The 23,468-nt window shown below is 34.8% G+C and overlaps 1 protein-coding gene across 5 annotated transcripts; it reads right to left on the minus strand.

The window, feature by feature from the left end:
• Nucleotides 1-1,050: 1,050 nt before the first annotated feature.
• On the minus strand, nucleotides 1,051-23,402 carry CFAP210 (cilia and flagella associated protein 210). Of its 5 annotated transcripts, none has more exons than XM_081052219.1 (9): nucleotides 23,264-23,402; nucleotides 18,163-18,386; nucleotides 16,412-16,585; nucleotides 16,120-16,313; nucleotides 14,197-14,353; nucleotides 11,505-11,644; nucleotides 9,184-9,376; nucleotides 8,264-8,428; nucleotides 1,051-2,451 (listed from the first exon to the last, which is right to left on the minus strand). In XM_081052219.1, exons 1-9 carry the CDS (start codon nucleotides 23,310-23,312, stop codon nucleotides 2,110-2,112), a joined length of 1,638 nt encoding a protein of 545 aa, XP_080908345.1. In that variant the 5' UTR covers nucleotides 23,313-23,402; the 3' UTR covers nucleotides 1,051-2,109. The 5 variants fall into 5 exon arrangements, 4 of the variants coding, with proteins under 4 accessions (XP_080908345.1, XP_080908344.1, XP_080908346.1 ...); XM_081052218.1 differs by having other exon boundaries at nucleotides 11,505-11,671; nucleotides 23,264-23,325; XR_013993559.1 differs by lacking the exon at nucleotides 9,184-9,376 and having other exon boundaries at nucleotides 1,754-2,451; nucleotides 23,264-23,325.
• Between the last annotated feature and the right edge of the window lie 66 nt (nucleotides 23,403-23,468).

A 23,468-nucleotide genomic window follows, 5' to 3' on the forward strand; every position in this document is an offset into this window, starting at 1 on the left:
GGGGCAGAGCCCACCATCCCTTGCGGGACTCGGGGAATTGAACCAGCAACCTTGTTGAGAGACCCCTGGCCCATGTGGGAATCGAACTGGCAGCCTTCGGAGTTAGGAGCATGGAGCTCTAACCACCTGAGCCACCAGGCCGGCCCCTGTTGTAGAAATTTTTAATAGCAAAGATTGGGAATCATATCTCTTGGTATGCTGCTGGTTGAATAAACGTACATGCAACAGAATACTATGACAATTGATAAAGGAACGGATGTATATGCTGCTGTGCTGTGATCTCTAGGATATATTAAATGAAAAAAGCAAGGATCCTTTGTGCAAGAGTAAAATACAAATTAAGTATTTACTTAAAATACTTATTAAAATACAAAATAAGTATTTGCTTTTTTAAAAAAGACTAGGCAAAGGACAGCAGAGTAAAAAGGTAAGATTGTTTTGGGGGGTGTAGGGGAGAAAATAATTTGCAAATCATGTACCTGATAAAGGATTAATATCGACACTGTAATGAACTACAACTCAACAAAAAAGTGAGGGAAAAGCTACTCAAAAGGACTTGAGTAGACATTTCTCCAAAGATGATACACAAATGACCCAACAGATACATGAAAAAAAAAATGCTCAACATCACCAAGTAGGGAAATGCAAATTAAACCATAATGAGATTGCACCTCATATCCTTTAGCATGGTTACTGTCAAAATAAGTGTTGGTGAGAATGTGAAGTGATGCAGCTCATGGAAAACTGATGGTTCCTCAAAATTTTTTAAATAGAATTGTCAGGATCCAGCAATTTCACTTTTGAGCATATGCTAAAAGAATGAAAAGCAGTGTGTCAGAGACCCATGTTTATAGCAGCATCATACACCATAGCCAAGAGGTGGAAGGAAGTTACCCAAGTGTCCGTTGGTGAAGGAATGGATAAAGAATATATACGTAAGATGTAATATTTTTCCTCCCAAAATACGGCTTTTTATTGTCTTGGAAGCAAGTACAGTTTTATTTTTGTTTTTGTTTTTTATTTTTATTTTTTGTTAATTTCTTTCATTTTAAAATACAGTTTTTAAACTTACATATGATGCAATATTGAGTCTTTAAAAAGGAAGGAATTCTGACACGTGCTACATTAGATGAACCATGAGGATATTATGCTAAGTAAAATAAGCCAGTCACAGACAAATACTGTACGATTCTACTTGGTGAGATATCTAGAGTGGTCAAATTCATAAAAACAAAGTAGAAAGGTAGTTCCCAGGAGTTGAGGGGCGGGGGAATGGAGTGTTGTTTAATGTATATAGAGTTCCAGTTTTAAAAAATGAAAAAGTTCTGGAGATTGTTTACACAACAGTGTGAATATACACTACTGAACTGTATACTTATAAATGGTTAAGATAGTGAAGTATCACAAAATTTTTCAATTAAAGAGCAGGGGAATGCAATGCATAAAAAGCGCCTATATCAAGTTGGTCGCCTAACTACATGTGATTATTTCAAGTGACCTTACAACATGGTAATTTGCACATGTGTAATGAGATACACTAAACCACAAATTCAGAAATTCAGAAATAATTGTAATATTGGTAGTGTTATTTGAAACTAAGTATTGAATAATAAGGTAAATAAGTACGTAAATTTCTTAAGAGGAAAGACTTCCAGTGGAATATTCAGCTATAAAAAAAATTACACATACACTTCTGATAATGGTACATGTATGAACCTTGAAACTGCTAAATGAAATAAGCCAGAAACAAGGCCACAGTATGATTCCATTTATTTGAAATGTCCAAAATAGGCAAATCTTAGAGACAAAGTAGACTATTGGTTGCCAGGGGCCAGGTGTAAGGAGAGTGGGGAGTGAGTGTTTAGGGACAGTTTCCATGTGGAGCAATGAAAAGGTTCTGGAACCAGATAATGGTAATGGTTATACAATGTTATGAATATAAATGCCACTGAACATTTTTAAGTGGCTAAAATAATGTGGATGTATTTTATCAAAGTCTTAAAAAAGAATGAATTAACCTTGGATGGTGAAGATCAGACATAATTGTATTTAGATGAGCAGTTTTATTAAAAGGATATAATTCACTTACATTTGAAAATAAACTTTTTCCTACCACATAAAACCTAGCCTTCCCTTAGACTTTTGAAAATTATATTTTGACCCCTGAGAGTTACAGAAAGGGAGCTGGACTCCAATGGCATCGTTTGCCTGATAGCTGGGTCTTAATCCACCTCTGTCCATACAAACGGGTCCAGGGCCACCTCCAGGCCCTTCCTGTGCAGCTTTTACAAGAGGATAAATATATTTACTTGTTGAATCAGACTCAAGCTCAGTTACTTCTCTGGCATAATCCTGAAATTCTTTCTCCTTTTCAGCCATCAGAGCTTCAGTAAGTCTCCAATACTCTAATTCTGCTTGTTTTGCTTGCTTCACATTAAACTTATTTTTGGCCTATTGGGGGAAGAAAGAAAATACAATCCTATATTGGTAAAGAAGATCAATTTTTTAAAATATAACATTTGAAGGTGTAGATATAATTTTCTAAACTCATTCATATTTGACAAGTTGACTTAATAACTATATTCCATAATTTATTTTGAAAACTCTCCCATGCTTCTCAAAATACCATCATGATCAAAAGTCATGGCTCAATGAAACTTAATAGTCTTCTGTGATGATACATCTTCAAACAAACAATACAGTAAAATGGTTAAAAGAATGAAGTTCGGTTAAAAACCAACCAAGTTTAGAATCCTGGTTCTCCATTTATAACGTGTACTTTGTCAGGTGTGGAAGAAATACCAATCTCTGTTCCCCCACCCATCCACTATTCTGAAGGAACTCAAACCCACTGTCCTCAGTCACCCCAATATATCATAAGACCTAGCGACCCACGTAAGACTAAATCGGCAATGAATATCTGAACTAAGTTAAACCAATTATACTCTCCATTTCCAAGAATCTGAACTTGGAACAAGTGACACCAATGTAGGCTACTCAGGAGATGGGGGCAAGAAGTACTCTAAGCAATCTACAAAAAAACAATCTACCGGCATTTTATAATTTTTTTCTTTTAACTTTATATTTACAAAAACATGTTCTTTTAACTGCTTATTTTATATGAGGTGATTCTAATAGCTTTTAAAGACTTCTATGAAGTTTTAGTTAACAACTTTTCAATTTTGTTTTCTCAGCAGCATTTTAAGAAATGCTGTCTGTCAAAAATTGAGTGATTTGACTTCTTATATTTAATATTCATGAAAATATTTTTCAAAGTCAGTAACTAATACTTCAGCACAAAATAGTAGCCCAAACCTGATTATCCACCATACATTGAAATTTATGAGGAAGTAGAGCAAGCATTTCAATATAAAATACCAAATTTTCATTACTGAGTGATACAATTCAAAATTAAGGCTTGCATCCTATTTGTTGGATTGGTGATAGAATACCAGGAGTTTGAAAATATAGAAAATGACATTCAGTAAGAAAAGGCTAAAAACTATCTCATCAAAAGTAAAATACTCTAATGTGGGGTCTGAAGAAGCAATTGAGATATGTTTATTTGGTGATAATTTGTAGAAAGATATTGAGAGAATAGGGAGAAACATTTGAAATAAAGGAAGTGACAATGGAAGGAAAGGATTACATAATGGCTCATATGATTGGTGCCTCAAATTTGATACACACTAAACATAAATACAGATTCATAAAGAAACTTAAAATATTGGTTAAAATCCTAAAATTTATAACTGATGGGGGTAAAGTACCAAGCACCTTTTTGAAGGTTGCTAGAAAGCTAATTATTTTAAAAATTGGAAAACAAAGTGAGAGAAGTATTTATCCTTTCATTTAAAAATTGTACCTCAGGGAACCAAACTGGTGATCATGAAAAGGTTTTTGAAGATGTCAGCAAATGAATCAGAAGGAATAAAAGACTATGAACATTTTGCCACCTCATGAATTAAAAGATTTAGGCAATTATCATCAAAGGCTGTTCATATCATAGAAAGTGAGACAATAGTCATTATGTGCCTTCTAAAGGAAGTACATAATACCACCTATGAGGAATTTCACCCCAAAATTGAACATAAATCTGAACTAAAGTAGATTTTATATGAAATGCAGGGAACATATTAAACGACAACATACGGATCCAACCAGCAAAATCCAGACTAATAATTCTAAAAAACAACAAACCCAGTTCTTCAATAAATAAATTGTAAGACACAATAAAGACAAGGAAGGAGAACTTAAGACAAAAATGATGGGGGTGGAGAAGGAGTTATATATTAAAAGAGACTTGAAAGACATATCAACCAAACAATATATGGACCTGATTCAAACAACACCATTTAAAAGGTATTCATGAGACTATTTGTGAGAAATTGAAGCACTGAATGTTTATTGTTTTAGATGTGATAATGGAATTGTGATGTTAATTTCTAAAGAGTCCCTGAGTTTTAGAGATACATACTGAAATATACATCAATAAAATGATAGGATCTCTGGGATTTGCTTCAAAATAATATGGCAGCTCCTACTTCTGGTAATGGCTGCATGAAGACGTTGGCCAATGCCCCTCCACAGATAGCAAGTCTATTAATAATTATTAAAATCAAATATTTCAGAACACTAGAAAGTAACCATGTGCAGACAACTACTTCAGAAGTTTCTTTTCATGAAAAACTGCTGCTGAATCAGGTAAGAACTGTAAGCTTATGGCATTGTTTTCTGGAGGGCATTGCTATCCCTCCAGCTCAGGTGATGAAAATTTTGCAGATGTACTGGATTATAATGGTAGATTCCATTTGGGTTGAGTGGCAAAGCAGCTAGAAATTTATGGGGGAGATTCTGGAAGTGAGACAGTTACAGAAGGGCTGAGATGATAAACTCTACAGACACCCCTGACTAACTGATAAACTACATATTCACACAGGAGACCTGAGGAAGCCTAGCAAAAATTAAACGCCTAGAGGAAATCATGAATTTACTGTTCTTTGGAATATCATCCTCAATCCACACACAGTTTACGCAGCAGGGTTACATAAAAGCATTATTGGCTTAAGGTGTCCCAACATAAACTCTATGTTGTCTGCCAAACAATGCCAGTACAGTGAGGAAACCTAGAGAATCGCGCTTTAAAAAATCAAACGCAAGCAGAGACATCAAAGGCTACCTATTGTGGTGAAAATAGATTTCGTAGCTTGGGTCCAGGGAAAGTAATTGCCTACTAAAACAAAAAGCAACAACTATCAGAACAAAACAGAATTTACAACATATTCTATACAACGTCAAGTTTTCGATTAAAAATTACTAGACCTGCAAAGAAACAGGAAGATGTTACATTGTTCTAAGGAAAAAAACAACTAGCTTTGAGTGGACTGCATATCGAATTGAGCAATTAGATTTCAAAGCAATTATTCTGAATATATTCAATGAATTAAAGGAAGTATGCTCACAATGAGTAAATAGATAATCTAAACAGAGAAATAGACACTAAAAAGAATCAAATGAAAACTGTAGAGTTGAAAGTTCAATAACTGAAAAGAAAAATTCACTAGATGAGTTCAACACCAGAATCAGTGAATTTGAAGACAGATCAATAAAAACTGTCCCATGTGAAGAACAGAGAGAAAAATATTGATGAAAAATGAACATATATAAAAAAAAAAAGAAAAGAAAAAGAAAAATGAACACAGTTCCAGAGATCGGTGATATGTCAAATATCTCTTTGTATGTGCAAATTGGGCCCCCGGAAAAAAGAAAAAGAAAGAGGCAGGAAAAAATATTTGAAGGAATAAAGTCAAAAACTTCCCACATTTGGTGATATTAACTGGAACATCCAAGAAGTACCACAAACCCCAAATAGGATGCACACAAGAAAAACACATCATAGTCAATCTGCTGAAAGCCAAAAATAAAGAAAAATCTTAAAACTAGCAAAAGATAAATGACACATCACATTTAGGGGCCAATGATATAATTAACAGCAGATTTTTCATCATAAACATATGAAGGCCAGAAGACACTGAAACAACATATTCAAAGGACTGAAAAAAATGATATCCAATAATTTTATATCCAATGAAATGAAGGCAAGATAAAGAGATTATCAGAAAAATAAACTGAAAGAATTTATTGCTAGCCCACCTGTACTATAAAACATACTAAAGGAAGACTTCAGGCTGAACAGAAATGGTTATAAGCATATAAAAAGATGTTCAACATCATTAATCAGAGAAATACAAGTTCAAACTCCAGTGAGATATCATTTCAAACCCATTACGATGACTATTATAAATAACAAAACCAACAACAAACCCAGAAAACAATAATTTGTTATGGTTTGGAGAAATTGGCACCTTTGAACATTGCTCATGGGAATGTAGAAAGGTACAGCTGCTGCAGAAAACAGTGTGGTGGTTTTAAAAATATATATTAAATATAGAATTACCATATAACCCAGCAATTCCACTTCTGGGTATACGAACAAAAGAACTGAAAACAAATTCAAATAGGTATTTGTATACCAATGTGCGCAGAAGTATTATTTGCAATAGTCAAAAGATGGAAACAGCCCAAATGTTCACTGATGGATGTGTTGAATAAACAAATGTGATATATATGTACAATGGAATATTATTCAGCCGTAATAAAAAAATGAACTCTGACACATGCTGCGATATGCATGAACCCTGAAGACATTATGCTAAGTGAGATAAAAGACCAAAAGGACAAATATTGTATGATTCCACTAATATGAGGTACCTGGAATAATCAAATTCATAGAGACAGAAAGGAGAGCAGTGATTACCAGATGTTGCAAGGAAGGGAGAATGGAGAGGTACTGCTTAATGGTATAGTTTCAGTGTAGGATGAAGAAAAAGTAATAGATATGGATAATGGTGATAATTGCACATCAGTGTGAACACTTAATGTCTCTGAACTGTACACTTAAAGTGGTTAAAATGGTAAATTTTATGTTATATATATTTTACCACATTAAAAATATTATTTAAAACTCAACAATAAGGGGCCGGCCCGGTGGCTCAGGGGGTTGGAGCTCCGTGCTCCTAACTCCGAAGGCTGCCGGTTCGATTCCCACATGGGCCACTGGGCTCTCAGCCACAAGTTTGCCAGTTCCATTCCTCGACTCCCCCAAGGGATTGTGGGCTCCACCCCCTGCAACTAAGATTGAACACAGCACCTTGAACTGAGCTGCCGCTGAGCTCCCGGATGGCTCAGTTGGTTGGAGCGCGACCTCTCAGCCACAAGGTTGCCGGTTTTGACTCCCGCAAGGGATGGTGGGCTGTGCCCCCTGCAACTAGCAAAGGCAACTGGACCTGGAGCTGAGCTGCGCCCTCCACAACTAAGACTAAAAGGACAACAACTTGACTTGGAAAAAAAAATCCTGGAAGTACACACTGTTCCCCAATAAAGTCCTGTTCCCCTTCCCCAATAAAATCTTTAAAAAAAAGAAAAAGGAAAGAAAGGGAGGAAGGAAGGAAGGAAAGAAAGAAAGGGGAAATAAAAAAAAACCTCAACAATAAGAAACCAAGCAACCCAATTGAATAATTAGCAAAAGATTTGAATAGACACTTCACATAAGAAGGCACACAAGCTAAAAAGTACATGAAAAGATGTTCAATACCTTTAGTCATTAGGAAAATGCATAGTAACACCATGAGATATCACAACACTAAAATAGTTAAAGTCAAAAGACAACAATACCAAGTATTAGGGAAGAAATGGAGCAATGAGTCCTCAGATCTGTTGCTAGTAGAAATAGAAAATGGTACAGCCATTTTGGAAAACAGTTTTTAGGTACAATGATTGAATGCCAGGTCCTCAATACATGTTCTAAAATCTTTAGTACCCATACTCGCCTCAAATATGAAACCAGAGAACCCAATCAACATAGTCTCTGGGTTATGGTTATAAAGAGGGGGAAAAGTAAAACAAAAACGATAAGCATCATAGCCAGACATATGCATTTGTATTTTCTTTAATATGTTCTAAAGCACAATAGACACTATTGAAAGGTAAATATTTGTGCAAATGACATGAACCTGTTATGGGCACATCAATACAGATAAAAATAGAAACTAACTTTGCATTTCTTATATATTTTATTTGTCATAACCACAATGACCATCTGATCTTACTTGACAAAGGAAACTGCACGGGAAACAGAAAATTAATGTGACTCTATACTACATCTTTATCCCTAAAATAAGTATAAAGATTTAGGTATAATTACCATTTGCTGAATATGGGCATCTTGAATTTCTCGATGTTCTTTATCAGCTTTGCGTTTTTTCTCCTTTTCATGCTCCCAGAAAAACTGATCTGCTTTCAAGACAGCCAGCAATTGTTCTTTAGCCTCTATTTTTCTTTGTCTTTCTTCTTCCTCTTTATTTTTCATCTAGTGTTAAAAAGGCAAAGGAAAACATTAAAAGCATTTTTAACCATCAATGCTCTCTAAAAAGAGTCAGAAAGCTCCAAGCAGAAATGCTGCCAGGAGCAATGCAGGGGCAGAAAACTGTAGGCAACTGGGCTGATTCCCATGTGGACAATTTACTTTGGTTTTATTTTATTTCCTGAATATCAGGAAACCCATGTGGACAATTTACTTTGGTTTTATTTTATTTCCTGAATATCAGGAAACACAATGAAAACTTAAATAGAATAATATTAAGAAGAAAATAGAGGAACAGAAAAGGAGTATCTTCTCAAGATAGGGAAATATTTGTAGGTAGAAAATTAATACAATGTTTACAAACTAACCAATTTAAATGTCTCACAGTTAGTCATGTATGAAATAAATTCTGAAGGAGTAAGAAATACAGAAATACAGTAAGAAATAGAGTAATTTCTACTTGATTTGTCTTAAAAATGTTCAAATGAAAAGTATATTAAATGAATAACATTTTTGTACTTCAGATGGTTCTGAAACAAGAGATTATTTGTACCTGTAAACACATTATTTGTAATGAATTGTCATGTCATCTTGTGTTAGAAAGTAAATATGGTCTGATTTCAAGAACATAGGAAGATAATTTATACATTGTTTTTCAAATCTGCTACTTTTTTTTCTGTCAGAGAGGCAGAGGGAGTGGAAAACTACAGTGAATGGGCTTAAATTTTAAAATTTTTATTTGTCATAATTGAATTGCTTACCACAATGCCTCTATATTCTGCAATTGCTTTTAATTCTGCTTTGTTTTTTTCATATTTCTCTTTTTCTCTTTTTTCCTGTTCAGCCTCTGCTTCTGCAATATCTCTAGCAATAATCAAATCTTCATTGTCAAGTTTCTCTTTCATTAGTTCACTCAGGAAGTTATTTATTCGTTCTCTATGTTCCTCCATTACCCTATAACAAAATAACCATCACTTGCCAAACCTTCATGAATAGATCTGCTATGGAGCCAATATAATTTAATTAGAGAGTCAGATATTTTATATAGTCTTGTAAAAGACTAAAAGGAGCCCCATTGCTCCTTAAATATACAGATTGTTTTAAGTGGAAATTATTTTTTAACACTTCATTTTTAGAATAAAGTATGCAGCAGTCACCTCTTGTCTGTGGTTTTGCTTTATATGGTCAATCAACCATGGTCCAAAAATATTAAATGAAAATTTCCAGAAACAAACAATTCATAAGATTTAATTGCACATCATTCTGAATAATGTGATGAAATCTCTCTCAGTCCCGCTCCATCCTGTTCAGGACGTGAATCATCTCTGTCCAGTGTATCCACATTGTGTATATCCACTGTATGTACCCAAATGTTAGTCACTTAGTGGCCATCTCAGTTTTCAGATCGAATACTATCATATTAGAGTAATTCTAAAAATCCAAAGGGAGTAATGCATATAATATGATCATGTATGTGTATGAAATAAAGTATTAAAATTCTCCATAATGAAAAATATTTTATATACTTTATTATACAACCCTGCTTACTCTAATGTTGGAGGCTTAGGATGTAAATTAAAATAAATCAAAGGCCTTTCTTTAAATAAAAATTGCAAAAATGTCTAGTAAAAATTATCAAAATTCTGAATAAATCCATCCTCTCATTATCCACAAAACTGTGGATAAGGGGGACTACTGTAATTTTTTAAAGGAATGGGTCATTTTTATTTAGAAAATTTGGCACAAAATACTTTTAAATATAGATGTGACAAATTCACTAAATTATTGAGTGAATTTGCAAAGCAACTTGGGAAAAAGGATGAGAAAGGACACAGTGCATGCCTCAAGGAAATTACAATCTAAAGTGGAGAAAAGACATTTATGCACATAACTCTACAAGGCAAAAGGTGATAAATGCCATGAGAAAGCTGGAAATGATATGGACAAATGAAAAAAAAAAAGAAAGTCTTCATGGAAAAGGTGATATTTTATCTAGGCATCAAAAATAGTATTTTAAACTTTGCCTACTATGTGCCAGGCTCTATTCCAGGTGCTGAAAACAATAATAATAAACAGAAAGATTAAAAATCTGTCCCCTCATGGAGCTTTCATTATAGCTGAGGTAGGGGGACAGTAAACAAAACAAATAATTAAAATAGTGTTATATCATGCAGTGAGGAAAAAGGAAGCAGTTAAAAGGATAGCAATGCAGGCAGTGCGGTTGTAATTTAAATAAGGTAGTCAGGGGAGGCCTCAATGAGAAAGTACTATTTCAGTAATGATCTGAAAGAGGTAAGGGAGGTGAGTATTTCCCAGAGGCAGTACAGGGGAAGTCCAGTGTGAATGATGAAGAACAAAAGGCAGAGACAACAGTAGGAGAGGAGGTCTGAGAGATGAGTCTGGGGGCAGCTGTAGTAAAGACTCTAAGTGTGATATAAAGCCATCAGAGGATTTTGCCCAAGGGAAAAGCATGATACTGGCAGAAACATGAGGTACTGCATCTAGATTCCTACTCTCCTCTCTCACCTCGTTCCAAACTGCTCACCAAGGCAAGCAATGACCTCTAAACATGATGAATCCTTCATTTTAAAAATCTCATTGAATCCCTCTATTGATCTAATACCGATCATTGCACTTTTCTTACTGAAACTCTCCTCCCTTGCAGTTTTCCTCCAGTCCCTAGAAACTATTCTTTGGTCTTTACATTATCTTCTTTCTCCATTTGACCCTTAAATATGGACTTCCCTAGGGACTATGCCACCTTCCTTCATTACCTACTTCTGTATCCACACCTCCAATCACCTTCCACTTATATCAATGGCTCAAAGCCATCTCCAACTCATATCCGTCTTGTAGAGCAGCGATTTCCAACCATCTATTAGACAGATGTCCTTGATATTCCAAGGGAATCCCAACTCACATGCCCCAAACTGAAATCATGATGTCACTAAACACCCTCGTCATGTATAAAATAATGAGACCTTTATTCCTAAAGGCTACTCTCATATCACAACTTCTGATTTATAATAAAATAATTCCAGATAGTACATTGTTAATTACATAAATTATTTTAAAAGCTTACCTACGTGCTTCAGCTTCTTTTTCTTTCATCCTTTGTGTAAGACGCTTTTTGGCTTTGATAAATTTTCTAATCTTTTCATTTTCCTCCTCTTGCTGCTGCTGTTCTACAGCTTTGATGATATTTTTATCATTCATATGTTCCTTGGAGAAAAAATATTGTGTTTTATCCTATCACGAAGAAAAATATTTCTCAGCATATCAGAATCTAAGAACCTGTCAAATGGGCACAGCTTCTGACCCAGTTATTTCTCTCTCGGAAATTTATCCCAAGGTCATCAGAAATGTACACTAGGTTTTATGTACCATGTTCTTCATCTCAAAGTTGTTTATAATGGTGACAAATTGGAAACAACCTCTAAATATTCAATAATGGAGAAATAGTTAAATAAATTATATTCTCAGTGACATGAGAAGGATACAAATAATTTGTAAGTAGCGGGGAAAAGCAGAATACAAAACACTACATAGCATATTTAGTTTTGAAAATATATATATAAGTACAAGTTTATAATGTATACATAACTGGAATAAATGTATCAAATGTTAACAAATGTAGTTATCTCAGGTATGACTTTTACATCTTCTTAATGCTTTTCTGTATTTTTTTTTCAAATATCTCATTTCTTTAAAATACTCAATTAAAATAATTCTATAATCAGAAAAAATACATTAAATATATACATTAAATACATTAAATACACAATTTTCATTTAATGTTTGAATAGTTAATAATCACATAGCACAAACATTAAAAATATTTAAAAGATACACAGTATAAAGTGTCCTTTGGTACACAATCCACTATATACCTACCTATTCTTAATTCACCCCACCAGACTTAATCACTGTGAAACTAGTTCCTGTCCAGACTTTCTTTTTGCATATATACAAGAAAATACACAGACGTATATTCTAACAAAAATTTTAAAAATAGGTCATTATTTAAAAAAAAAAAAATCTGTTCATATCAGCATACATTCCAGGACCCAGCAATCATAAAAATAGGCACCTTTGAAAACAATAGCCTGGCTACACAGATACATTACTGTATTCTGTTAGTACAGATAGAAACCAATTCAATGCAAAAGTTATTAGAAGCAACATTTAATCTTCAATATATTTAATCTTCAATATCAGGGTCTACTATGTGCCTAGAACTCTTAATTATTCTTCTATTTTATGGGTTGTTACTTTTAAAAGCTTGTCATCTGGTTAAAAAGATGCATTAGCCAACATGAAAAACTAATAAAAATACCAAACTGTTAAAAGTGCTTGTTTTGAATGATTTCTCAAAAGTTTTATTTTCCTGTTTTTTCTAAGTTTATTGAAATGTTCATATTTTTTTTAATAAGGAAAGCATAGAGTTAATTAACACAAAGTTAATTCTCAATTTTAAAAACTGAAAGCCTCAGCTCAGGGTCACATAGCTAGTAAGTGGCAGAGGTAGCATTCAAAACAAGGTCTATCCCATTCCAAAGTGACTTGGAGAAATAAAAATATTGCATTCATGAAGCAAGGATAAGATATTTTACAAAAAGAACAATAAGATTACATGTAAAACTCTTAGAAATTAAAACTTTGAGAGCTAAAATTAAAAATTCAATAGAAGGCTTGAAGACAAAATTGAGGTAACTCTCAAGATTGAACAAAAAACAAAAATGGCAGGAACAATTAATTGCCTACCCAAGATTTTTTTCTCTGCATTAGCAGCAGGACACCGATTTTGTTCAGAGAAGCAATATGTTCAGCTAAAAGACTGTATTTCCAAGCTTTCTTTTCAGCTAATGTGACTAAATTATGACCAATGAGATTTAATGGAAGTCATCAAGTGGGACTTCTGGAAAAGTTCCTTTAAAGGAGAACAGATAGTTAGGGCACTCTTTTTTGTCCTTTATCCTTTCTTCTTTCTTGGTGCCTTGAATCAGGACATGAGGGCGGGAGCTCCAGCAGCCATTCAGGGCCATAAGGCAACCTTGATGACAGAAGCCATCTATATTCCAAGAATAGCAAAGCAAAAAAAGAGAAGCTGTCTCAGTTGAGCTAAAATCCTCAACTACTAGGGCAAAGACACATAAAATGTCTAAAATAGAAAAATCAAGGTACATGTCTTTAGAAGTTAATATATACATTTAAAATATATAATTATTTAAAATATAATTTTATACCAGAAGATACAGCTAAAATAGCTTGAAAGTGGTTGCCTCCAAGAAGCAGAACAGATGAAGCAAAGAACTTCTACTCTTCTTTTAAGCCTTTTGGTCTTGTTTGATGTTTTAACTCTGCATGTATTACTTAAGAATAAAAACTAATTTTAAAGAAAACAATGTAAAAAATTACAAAATAAAATAAATTGCAATGGGCATTAAAAAACAACCATTTATTGAGCACAAGTTAATAATGCAGCGGACACCAAACATATGTTACCCCATTCATTCCTCATAATAACTTTCATTTTAAGGATAAGAAAGTAAAATCATCTGGAAAAAAAGAAATCTCATTCTCTTCTGTCTTTATTATCCATGCATGAGAGCACAGCCACATAAAACCATACCAAATATAGCTCCCCCAAAAGTATACTTAGAAACCCAAGTTAATAGCAACTTGTTTTCTACTCCACTGTTATTAAAATACATTAAAAGTTAGGCATTGGACTTTGTACATATTTTAAAGAGATACTGTTACTTTCAACTTACAAAAAACAGTCTCCTGCTTTCATTTATCTCTTCTTTTTTCTTTTCTAATTTTTTCCTCATTTCTATTTCATACAATGAATTCTGTCGCTTTATTTCCTCAGCATCCTTTTCTTCAAGTTTTCTCCTTCTTTCTTCTTCCTCTTCATGTTCCTTTATTCTAAAGCAAAAACAGAATTATAATTGAAAGCAAAGGAGAAGAATAGGTTACATTTTAAAGAAATGAATTAGATTCTAACCTGGGATGATTTGAAGCTATAAGGGAAAACTTGGGGATTTGGGTGGGGAGGGAATATGTAAAGAGCAGTGATTAAAACCAAATCCAATCTGGGTTAGTCCAGAATTGCAAATATTTTCCTTTGTTTGAAATTTGTTTTACTCCTCATCAAAATTAAATCCTACACTAGATTCAAATGTTCCTTTCCTTTAGAAAGAACCAGTTAACTGAATGACTGTAGAGTGGAATGGGGACCTTAGTTTTCAGAAATCCCTAGTGCTTCTCAATTTCAGCACTAGACGACGCTACCTAAAATATGGGTCTAGCCCCTCAGATGGTGTTTGATGGAAGCTTAGGAACAAATATTTCCTTAACCAACTGGCCAATTTCTCATTCTTCCTCCGGCCAACACTGAGCAGCTATTGATGCCTTCTGAGTGGTAAGCCACCAAATGCTGCTTATTTATTTTAAATAATTTTAGATAGAGCTGTTCCCTAAGACAAGGAAGATTTCTTTTAGCTGGTGAAAGCCCATGGATAAAGACTGGGAGAGTAAAATTCCCGGCAAAAGAAAAAGCATGTGAGAAGGCCCTGAGGCAAACAAGGGTTTGACAGATCTGGAATATCAGAATTAAGTGCAGGAGCTGGTTGTTTCTGAAAAGCCTTCTCTAACTGGATCAGGTGTCCACTTATACACTTCCACACGCCCCGAACTTATAGTTGTCAAAATATTTATCATCATATTCTCTACAGTTGACCCTTGAACAATACAGGGTGGAGGGGTGCTGGCCCCATGCAGTTGAAAATCTATGTATAACTTGACTCTAAAAACTTAACTACTAATACCCTACTGTTGACCAAAAGCCTTACAGATAACATAAACGATCAATTAACACATATTCTGTATGTCAGATGTATTATATATTATATTCTTATAATAAAGTAAGTTAGAGAAAGGAAAATGTTATTTAAAAATCATAAAATCTATGTATAACTTGACTCTAAAAACTTAACTACTAAAACCCTACTGTTGACCAAAAGCATATAGTTTTAGAGTACTATAGATATGTATTGGAAAAAATCCACATGTAAGTGGACTCAAACAGCCTGTGTTGTTCAAAGGGCAACTGTAATTATTTGTTCCAGATGTATAGCCTCCACTTCAGACTGTGACCTTAAAGAAAAATACTTTATTTTATTCAGCTTTATAGTTGCTTTTTCTTCTCCCTGGATCTCAGAATGAATAATGCGCAGAGCACATGGGAGCCCTCCCCACAACAAGCAAACCCCGCCAGTTCTGCAGTTTGAAAAGCTGCCCAGCCAAGCACAACCAACCCACACATACATGAGAAATAAATGTTTAATACTGAACCCACACATACATGAGAAATAAATGTTTAATACTGAATGCCACTAGATTGTGTGGGTGTTTGTTATGCAGCATTGTGACAATAGTAACCAACACATTATCTTGGGTAAGGGCGTAATAGTGATGTAATTGTGATTTTTAACCTCTATCTTTGTATTTTTTTCTATTTTACTTACTAAAATACTTACAAGGTATTTTAGCCTGTATTACTTTTTTTTTTTACTTACTAAAATACTTACTAGGTATTTTAGCCTGTATTACTTTTATAATCAGAAAAAAAAATTTATATCAATTATGAGAAAAAGAAGAAAGTACAAAAAAGGTAGTTTATGTATACATACTGTTTTAAATGATCATTGGCAAGAGCCACTCTATCTCTGCGTTGTTTTTCTGCTTTTCCTTCTTCTTCCTTAAAAGCTTTTTCAATGTTCAGTTTCAATTGTTCCTCCCATTTTTTATCTGATTTTATTTTGTTCTTTTTGGATTCAATCTGTGCATCACGTTCTTTCAAAACTCTACTAAGAAGAAGTCCTGACTACAAAAAAAAATTTCAGTATTTAAGAAAATAAAGTCTAACTATGTATAGATATGTTAAATATATATGTATATGAATATAAGACAATCAAGTAGTACATGAAAGTTTTTCACTCTTTCTGTCTGGTAAAATTGAAACTGCTTTGCATATTCGATGGCCTTTTTTCTTTCTCCTTGTTTATATATTTCTTCTTCCAAATCAAGAATTTGTCTTTCTGCCTCTATTTCTTCATCATGCTTCTTTTTGGCTTTAAGTTTCTGTTCTTTCATCCCCTGTAAAAAGATAAAAGCATTTTGAAATAAACAGTCTCTTTGCATGGTTAAAAAAAAAAAAAAAAAAAGATAAAAGCAGCTTTCTGTTTTCACTTTTTAATTTACAAAATTTAACATTATAATGTGATAATTTGAGTTTTCATTATGAGTCTTTATAGTATTTACTATACTACGTGGTTCAAACATTTACATGGTTCAAAACCCCAAAATATAAGAGTATACAGTGAAACTCTCCCTCCAACCCTAACTCCCATCTTCAGTCTCTAAGATAATCACTATTAGTTTCGTATGTTTATTTCCAAAGTTCCTTTATATATTTACACAGTAAATATATATTAATACTTTTGTTCCTTTAAAAAATCAACAGTAACATATTTTACATGCTCTTCTACACGTCTGAGGAGTCTACTTTCTATATCTTAAGAAAATCTTACCCTAAAATCCTGAAGCTAGTCCATGATTTATTTTTAAAATTTTAGTGTTTTGCTTTTCACATTTAGGTCTTTAATCTAACTGAAATTCGTTTTTGTGTATTCTGTTCCATGGGGATATAATTTTATCTTTCTCATATGCCAATTATCTCAGTATCAGTTATTGAATTCCTATCCTTTCCCTTCTGATTTGCAATGACATTTCTGTCATATGCCAAGTTCCTATATATAACATAAGATTGTTTCTAAGCTCTGTCTTCTGATCTATTATTTTGTCACTCTCTGTGCCTATATATTACAGTTTTTACTACTACATTTACTACATTTTTTTCTTCTTCTTTAGTACCCATGGAGATGTAAAGTATTACGTATAGTGTGCTACTTCTGTGTAAAAAACATTAGGGGATCTGTTCCACTCCTCTATACCTTTAGGGACCAGAGGGTTTTTTGAGAAATGAAAGCCTATGTCCATACATAGACTTACACATGACTGTCCATAAGCAGCTTTATTTAGGGTAGCCAAAAACTGCAAACAACTCAAATATCAACATTTGGTTGATGTCAAACAAACCAACAATTGAACAGATAAACAAATTGTGGTATATCCATACAATGGAATACCACTCAGCAATAACAATGGAATGTTATAAACAAATATAACAATTTATAAATTTATAACAATTTATAAATTTATAAATAACAATTTATAACATTGTTATTGTTATAAGCAATAACAATGAATGAATAATTGTATATTTCTTGTGTTGAAAGAATGTCAAAATAATTGTGCTGAGTGAAATTCATAATAGAAAGCAGATCAGTAATTGCCAAGAGACAGGAGAAGAGGGGCAGAGAAGAGTGAGAGAGAGTAAAACAGGGTGTGAGGAAACATTTTTGGGGTGATGAATATAATCATTATCTTAATTATAAAGACGGTTTCAGGGGTGTATAAATATGTCAAAACTTATCAAATTGTACACTTTAAATGTGTCCAGTTTATAGTATGTCACTTATACCCAAATAAAGCTGTTTAAAATGTGTTTTAATGCATATTTATATTTTACATGTAAAAAATACGTATAAGAATACTTTCTGAAGAAAAGCAAGCCTTCAGTGCATGTGTACTCCTGGGTGGTTAACACTTACTGCGTATGTATTAGTCCAATGTTTTGCCACTTCCTGGGATCGGAAATGCATTTCTTTCTTGGCCTTTCTTTCTGCACGAAGGCATGCGGCTTTTCTTGTCAAACCATCTAGGCTATCTCGAATCCTTTTCCACTCATTGTGTGGAATTATGGTGACCTGCCGGAGATCCTCCTTACTAGGTAGAAGAGGTGGATAGAGAACTTGGTCTTGAGAGTTCTTTATTTCTAATAAAGTTTAAAAAGTGAATATTAAAGACTTTCAAGAAGGGTCAAGTGATATTTCTTCTCAGACATTTTTATATTGTCATAATATCTGGAAATCATTTCAAACAATAATTTTTTTCTCGTTATCTTAAGAACAGCTGGGGTTAAGTGGAAAGTATACAAGACTTTGAAATCAGAAGACATAGATTTGAGTACTTGCTTGGTCATTTCTTTACTATGTAAACTTGGGCAAGTCAATTAACTTCTTGGAGACTTGGTATCAACATCTTTAAAGTTGAGAGCAATAATACCTACTCCAACGGGTTGTTATAGAAGCATTTTTCAAAGTTAACTAAGTAGCAGTTTATAAATGGATAACTTTGGGATGGTCATCTTTGGCGGTTGTAGACTTTGTGATTGACTCTATTTACCCCCTTTCCTAATTGGGTAGCAGCAATGTCCTTTGGAAAAGCCAGGGTCGGCTTCATTAGTTTAAGAATACTTGCATCTCCCTTGCCAATAATTATTTCTGTAATAAGCAAATAAATAGGAGAAGAGGTTTATTTGAGACTTTTAGAAAAGTTCTTCCTTGTTCTTCTGGGAGACATCTGAGAGTGATTCACAAGGTAAGTATGAACAAGAAAGCATGAAGCCAGATAGGCAGCCATCCTATGACCACAAGAGGATGAACGTGTTACTGGGAACCACAAAGAGGAAACCAAAAAAGCACCTGGAGCAATGAGGATCTCATATACTGCTAGATCAATCAGACCTGAAGCCTGGAGTTCCTGTTACATGAACAAATAAAATAAGGAATCATTTTAAAACATGATTGAGTTGGGTGTTCTGTTATATGAATTCAAAAGCATCCAAAATGACACAATGAGCTCATAACAGCTCCTCTCTGAGAAATGCTCCTATCCTTTTAATCAATTGAGATTCTTAATTATAAATAACCAAACTCATTCTACCTCGTTTAAGCAGAAAAGGAATTCATTTAAAGGACATTAGGCAGCCTACTGAATCTCTCAGTGAGCCAGAGAGTGTAAAACATCACACAAACCACATCACGAGGTTCCAGTGAAGGCTCATGGCAAGTGGCACTGGGTAAACACCTCAGCTGGCCCCACTTACATCTTGCTCCACTGCATACTATATATCTGAACCTTCACCAGCATTGCCTATGAAATTGGTACACTTTTGCTGCTCCTCTCCCCAGAAAATGGATTCAACATGGTGTTTGCTTCCTCGTATGGCTCTCTTCAAAATGTAAATCTTGTACACGTACAACTGATTGGTCCCATGCCTGTGCACTAGCTACAAGGGAGGCAGAAAACTGAATTCTGCCTCCTATGTGAAGAGGTAAAACTTGTAAAGAGGGAAATGTACGAAAATAGTAAATTCATTTAATGATGGGTGGCCACAGACATAACAAAGGTAGTAAAGCACAGTACGGATGTGTACTATGGAGACTCCCTGGACTTTTTCTGAACATACCACATACGAACTATGTGAATCTAGACAAAATTATTTAACCCTCTAAGTCAAATTCCTTAATTGCAAAATGGAGATATTAAGAGTAACTACTTATATGATTGGTGTGAGAATTAAATGAAATAATATTTGTAAACAATTTAAAATAGTGCCTGGCATACAATATGTTCCCAGTAAATATTAGCTATTATTATTATTATTATTATTATTACTACTATTTTTATTAAGAGAAAAATGAAACAGAAGTAGAGAGAATACTGGAAGCAAGAAATCATATGGCTCTGGAAAGAAAGAAAGTTATTGAGGGAAAATCTGCCAGGATCATTGGAGTCTTCTTGGGGTTTGAATTATGGCTGATGAGAGTGAGAAGTTGGTTGATAAACTAAAGTGTGAATTTAGAGCTGCCAGCACCATCTTGCCTACCACATACAAAATCTCCACATGCAGAATAAAGTGAAGGAAAGCTGGGAAGTAAAACAGTGTACTAGACCAAGTTATACCCAAATTGCCAGATATATGAGCCAAAATATTCCCCTTCTGTTTTAACTACAGTGAGTTAGTCACTTATAATTAAAGAATCCTAACCTTCTAGTCTTGTAACACATTTCCTTTGTTTTGCCTAAACTGGCTCAACTTTGTTTGTGTTACTTACAATCAGAAGCTAAGTAAACAAAGTTAAACTATCTGCATTTTGATTAACATATTGTTAGCCATGTTAATATCTTCTTTGACCCAAGAGTCATTCCAATTCTTGGGAAGTAAAACAGAGAAAACTTAATTCGCAAAATACTAAAGGGGCTGGGAAGACCTCACAGCCCTTATTGACAGGAGCTGCTTCCTACACAGCCTGGAGAGCAGGCTTTGGCAGTAGTGCAAGATGGAAGGAGAGCAGGATTTCAGAAGCTGTGCAATGCACAAGGGAACCCCTCCTCTATGACATCCCAAATCTTCAGCATTGTAACTGCATTCATGAGATGTTTTATTCAAGATCTTTTCACGGACTCTGATACAGGAAGAGAACCAAGAAAACAACCACAGAAGAAGCAGAAATGGGCAACCAAAAGAAATAAAAGATCCCACAGAAAGTTTGGGAAAGTTTTTTGACTCTCAGGCCACTGAAATTGGGACAAGTTCCCCCATCTCTTTGAGGATCAGGAGAGCTCTGATTGGTATCAGAGCTGTGGCTAATTTCACATGTCCATGCTTTAATCCACTGGGTTGATGGAGTTCAGCTCTCAGAGGATAATCTTATTTCTAGGATTCCTTCCTCACAGTAGCTCTCATACAATGCTAGCAGTGGCTGTTAGAGAAGTTACACAGGCCACAGATGAAAGAAGGGACAAGAAAGACAGATGGGCAGAGAAAAAAAAGAATATGAATAGGGAAACTCTCAAGCAACAGAGAGGGGAGAAATGTAGTGGTAAGTGATCTAAGGGTATCTAAAATCAGTCCACGAGTCTGTCATCACTGACACATTTTCTGTGGTTTACAAAATCTTTTTAAATTGAGATATAGTTCACATATTATAAAACTCACTATTGTAAAGGGTAATATCCAGTGTTTTTTGTCTATTCACAAGGCTATGCAATCATCACCACTAATTTCAGAGCATTTCATAACCCCAGAACGGAACCTGCACTCATTAGCACTCATTCCCCCATTCTCCCCTCCCACAGTCCCTAGCAACCATTAATTTACTTTCTGTCTCTATGGATTTGTCTATTCCAGACATTTCATATAAATGGAATCATACATGTGGCCTTTTTATGTCTGGCTTCTTTTACTTGTATAATGTTTTCAAGATTCATTTATGTTGTAATGTGTATCAGTACTTAATTGCTTTTTATAGTTGAATAATATTCCATTGTATAGATGTATTAGGTTGGGGCAAAAGTAACTGCGGTTTAAAAGGTTAAAAATAATTGCAAAAACCACAATTACATTTGCACCAACCTAATATCACATTTTGTTAGTATTTGGGTTGTTTCCACCTTTTGGCTATTATGAAAAAATGCTGCTATGAACATTCATATGTAAGTGTTTGTGTGGACACATGTTTTCTATTATTTTAGATATATACCTAGGAGTAGAGTTATAACTCCACGTTTAACATTTTAAAGACGTGCCAAATTGTTTTCCAAAGTGACTGTACCATTTACATTCCCATCAACAACGTGTGAGGGTTCCAATTTCTCCACATCTGCAATTGTTGCAAGCCTTTGGTTAATTTCCTGAGTTCTCAAAAAATTGATTTTGACTATTTTTGCCACTGTTCTTTTTGATTTAATGGAAGAGAGGATTTTCAGAAATCCTCATTACACCATTCTGGCTGATATCATCCTACTAAACCTTTACATAATTATTTTTTTTTACAGATATCTGTCTACATATCTGAACCCCTCTCCTACTTCATCCTCTTCCAAATAGAGTTTACAATATAGCAGTGAGGCTCCGGTGGAAACTCTTGGACCAATTACCACAAAAAATGTATCAAGTAAAAATCTAAGTCTTTCAGTGCAGTACTGCATACACAGGATAGTGAATGTGTTGGAGTAACTGTTTTTTCAATGCATGCCACATGGGTACTGTCTCTCTCCTACATACCATGACCCTCTGTTGCTACTTCTTAAGTCCTCCACTGCACAAATACCCACTAATGGATAATGGCTGGCTCTCACTCTGCATCTGGCGTAAAGGACTCAATTGCTACAGAAGCTCAGGCACTAAAATGAAGACAGTCCAAATTCCTAAGGTTCTAGTTGTCACCATGAGATCATTAATGGGGAATTTACAGACTTAAGAAACTACAATGGTTGGAATTGATAAGTAGCTCTTAAGATGTCTGACTAGTCTACTTCTGTTCTAAAAACTTTATAGCAGGTCATCTGAATTGCAATACCTTAAGTAGCATCGTTTTTTACAGCCTATCAAAGCATTTTTCTTAGGGTGAGACCATACCCTCACTTTAGAGATGAAGAAATTACGACATTTTCCCTTAGAGACTTTCATAAGAGCACTCAGTAGGTTCACATCAGCGCCAAGACTCTAATGAGGTCATCAATATTTCCAAAAGATATTCCAATTCACTCAATAAAGAACAAAGCTTAAGTGCAAGAGGACTCAGCAAACACCAGACTCGGAGCTGCAACTGCGCAGCTAGAGAATTGGATCAGCATTGTTACATTTTCTCCACCTCTACTTATGTAAACATTTCTCACGCCTAATTCACCCGAGGGCAACACTGTCTAATTTACGTAGAACCCAACGATGCCCAAAGGGCTGCTTTCAACTTGGTGGAGTCCATTTCACGTGGACTAGGCACCCTCACTTGGCACCCTCTTCTCTCACCCCATGCCTGGGGGCCAGAAACAAAGCCCGTGCCGGGATGGGCCAGTTGAGCTCACCCGTGCTTTCCCTTGCCTGTCCACAGCGCCTTCCGAACCGCGCCAGCATGTCTGAGGAGATGCCCAAGGCGACCCAGACTTGGGAAGGAGCCTCCAAGGCAGAGCAGCACAGCCTCTAAGGCAGCGGAGTGTATTGTACACCAAGCAGTTGCTTAGCAACGCCGCCGGAAATGACGGCGGCGGTCGCCGAGGAACGAAGACTACG

This window comes from Rhinolophus hipposideros (genome assembly GCF_964194185.1).
Source record: "Rhinolophus hipposideros genome assembly, chromosome: 6".
NCBI classification, from domain to species: Eukaryota; Metazoa; Chordata; class Mammalia; order Chiroptera; family Rhinolophidae; genus Rhinolophus; species Rhinolophus hipposideros.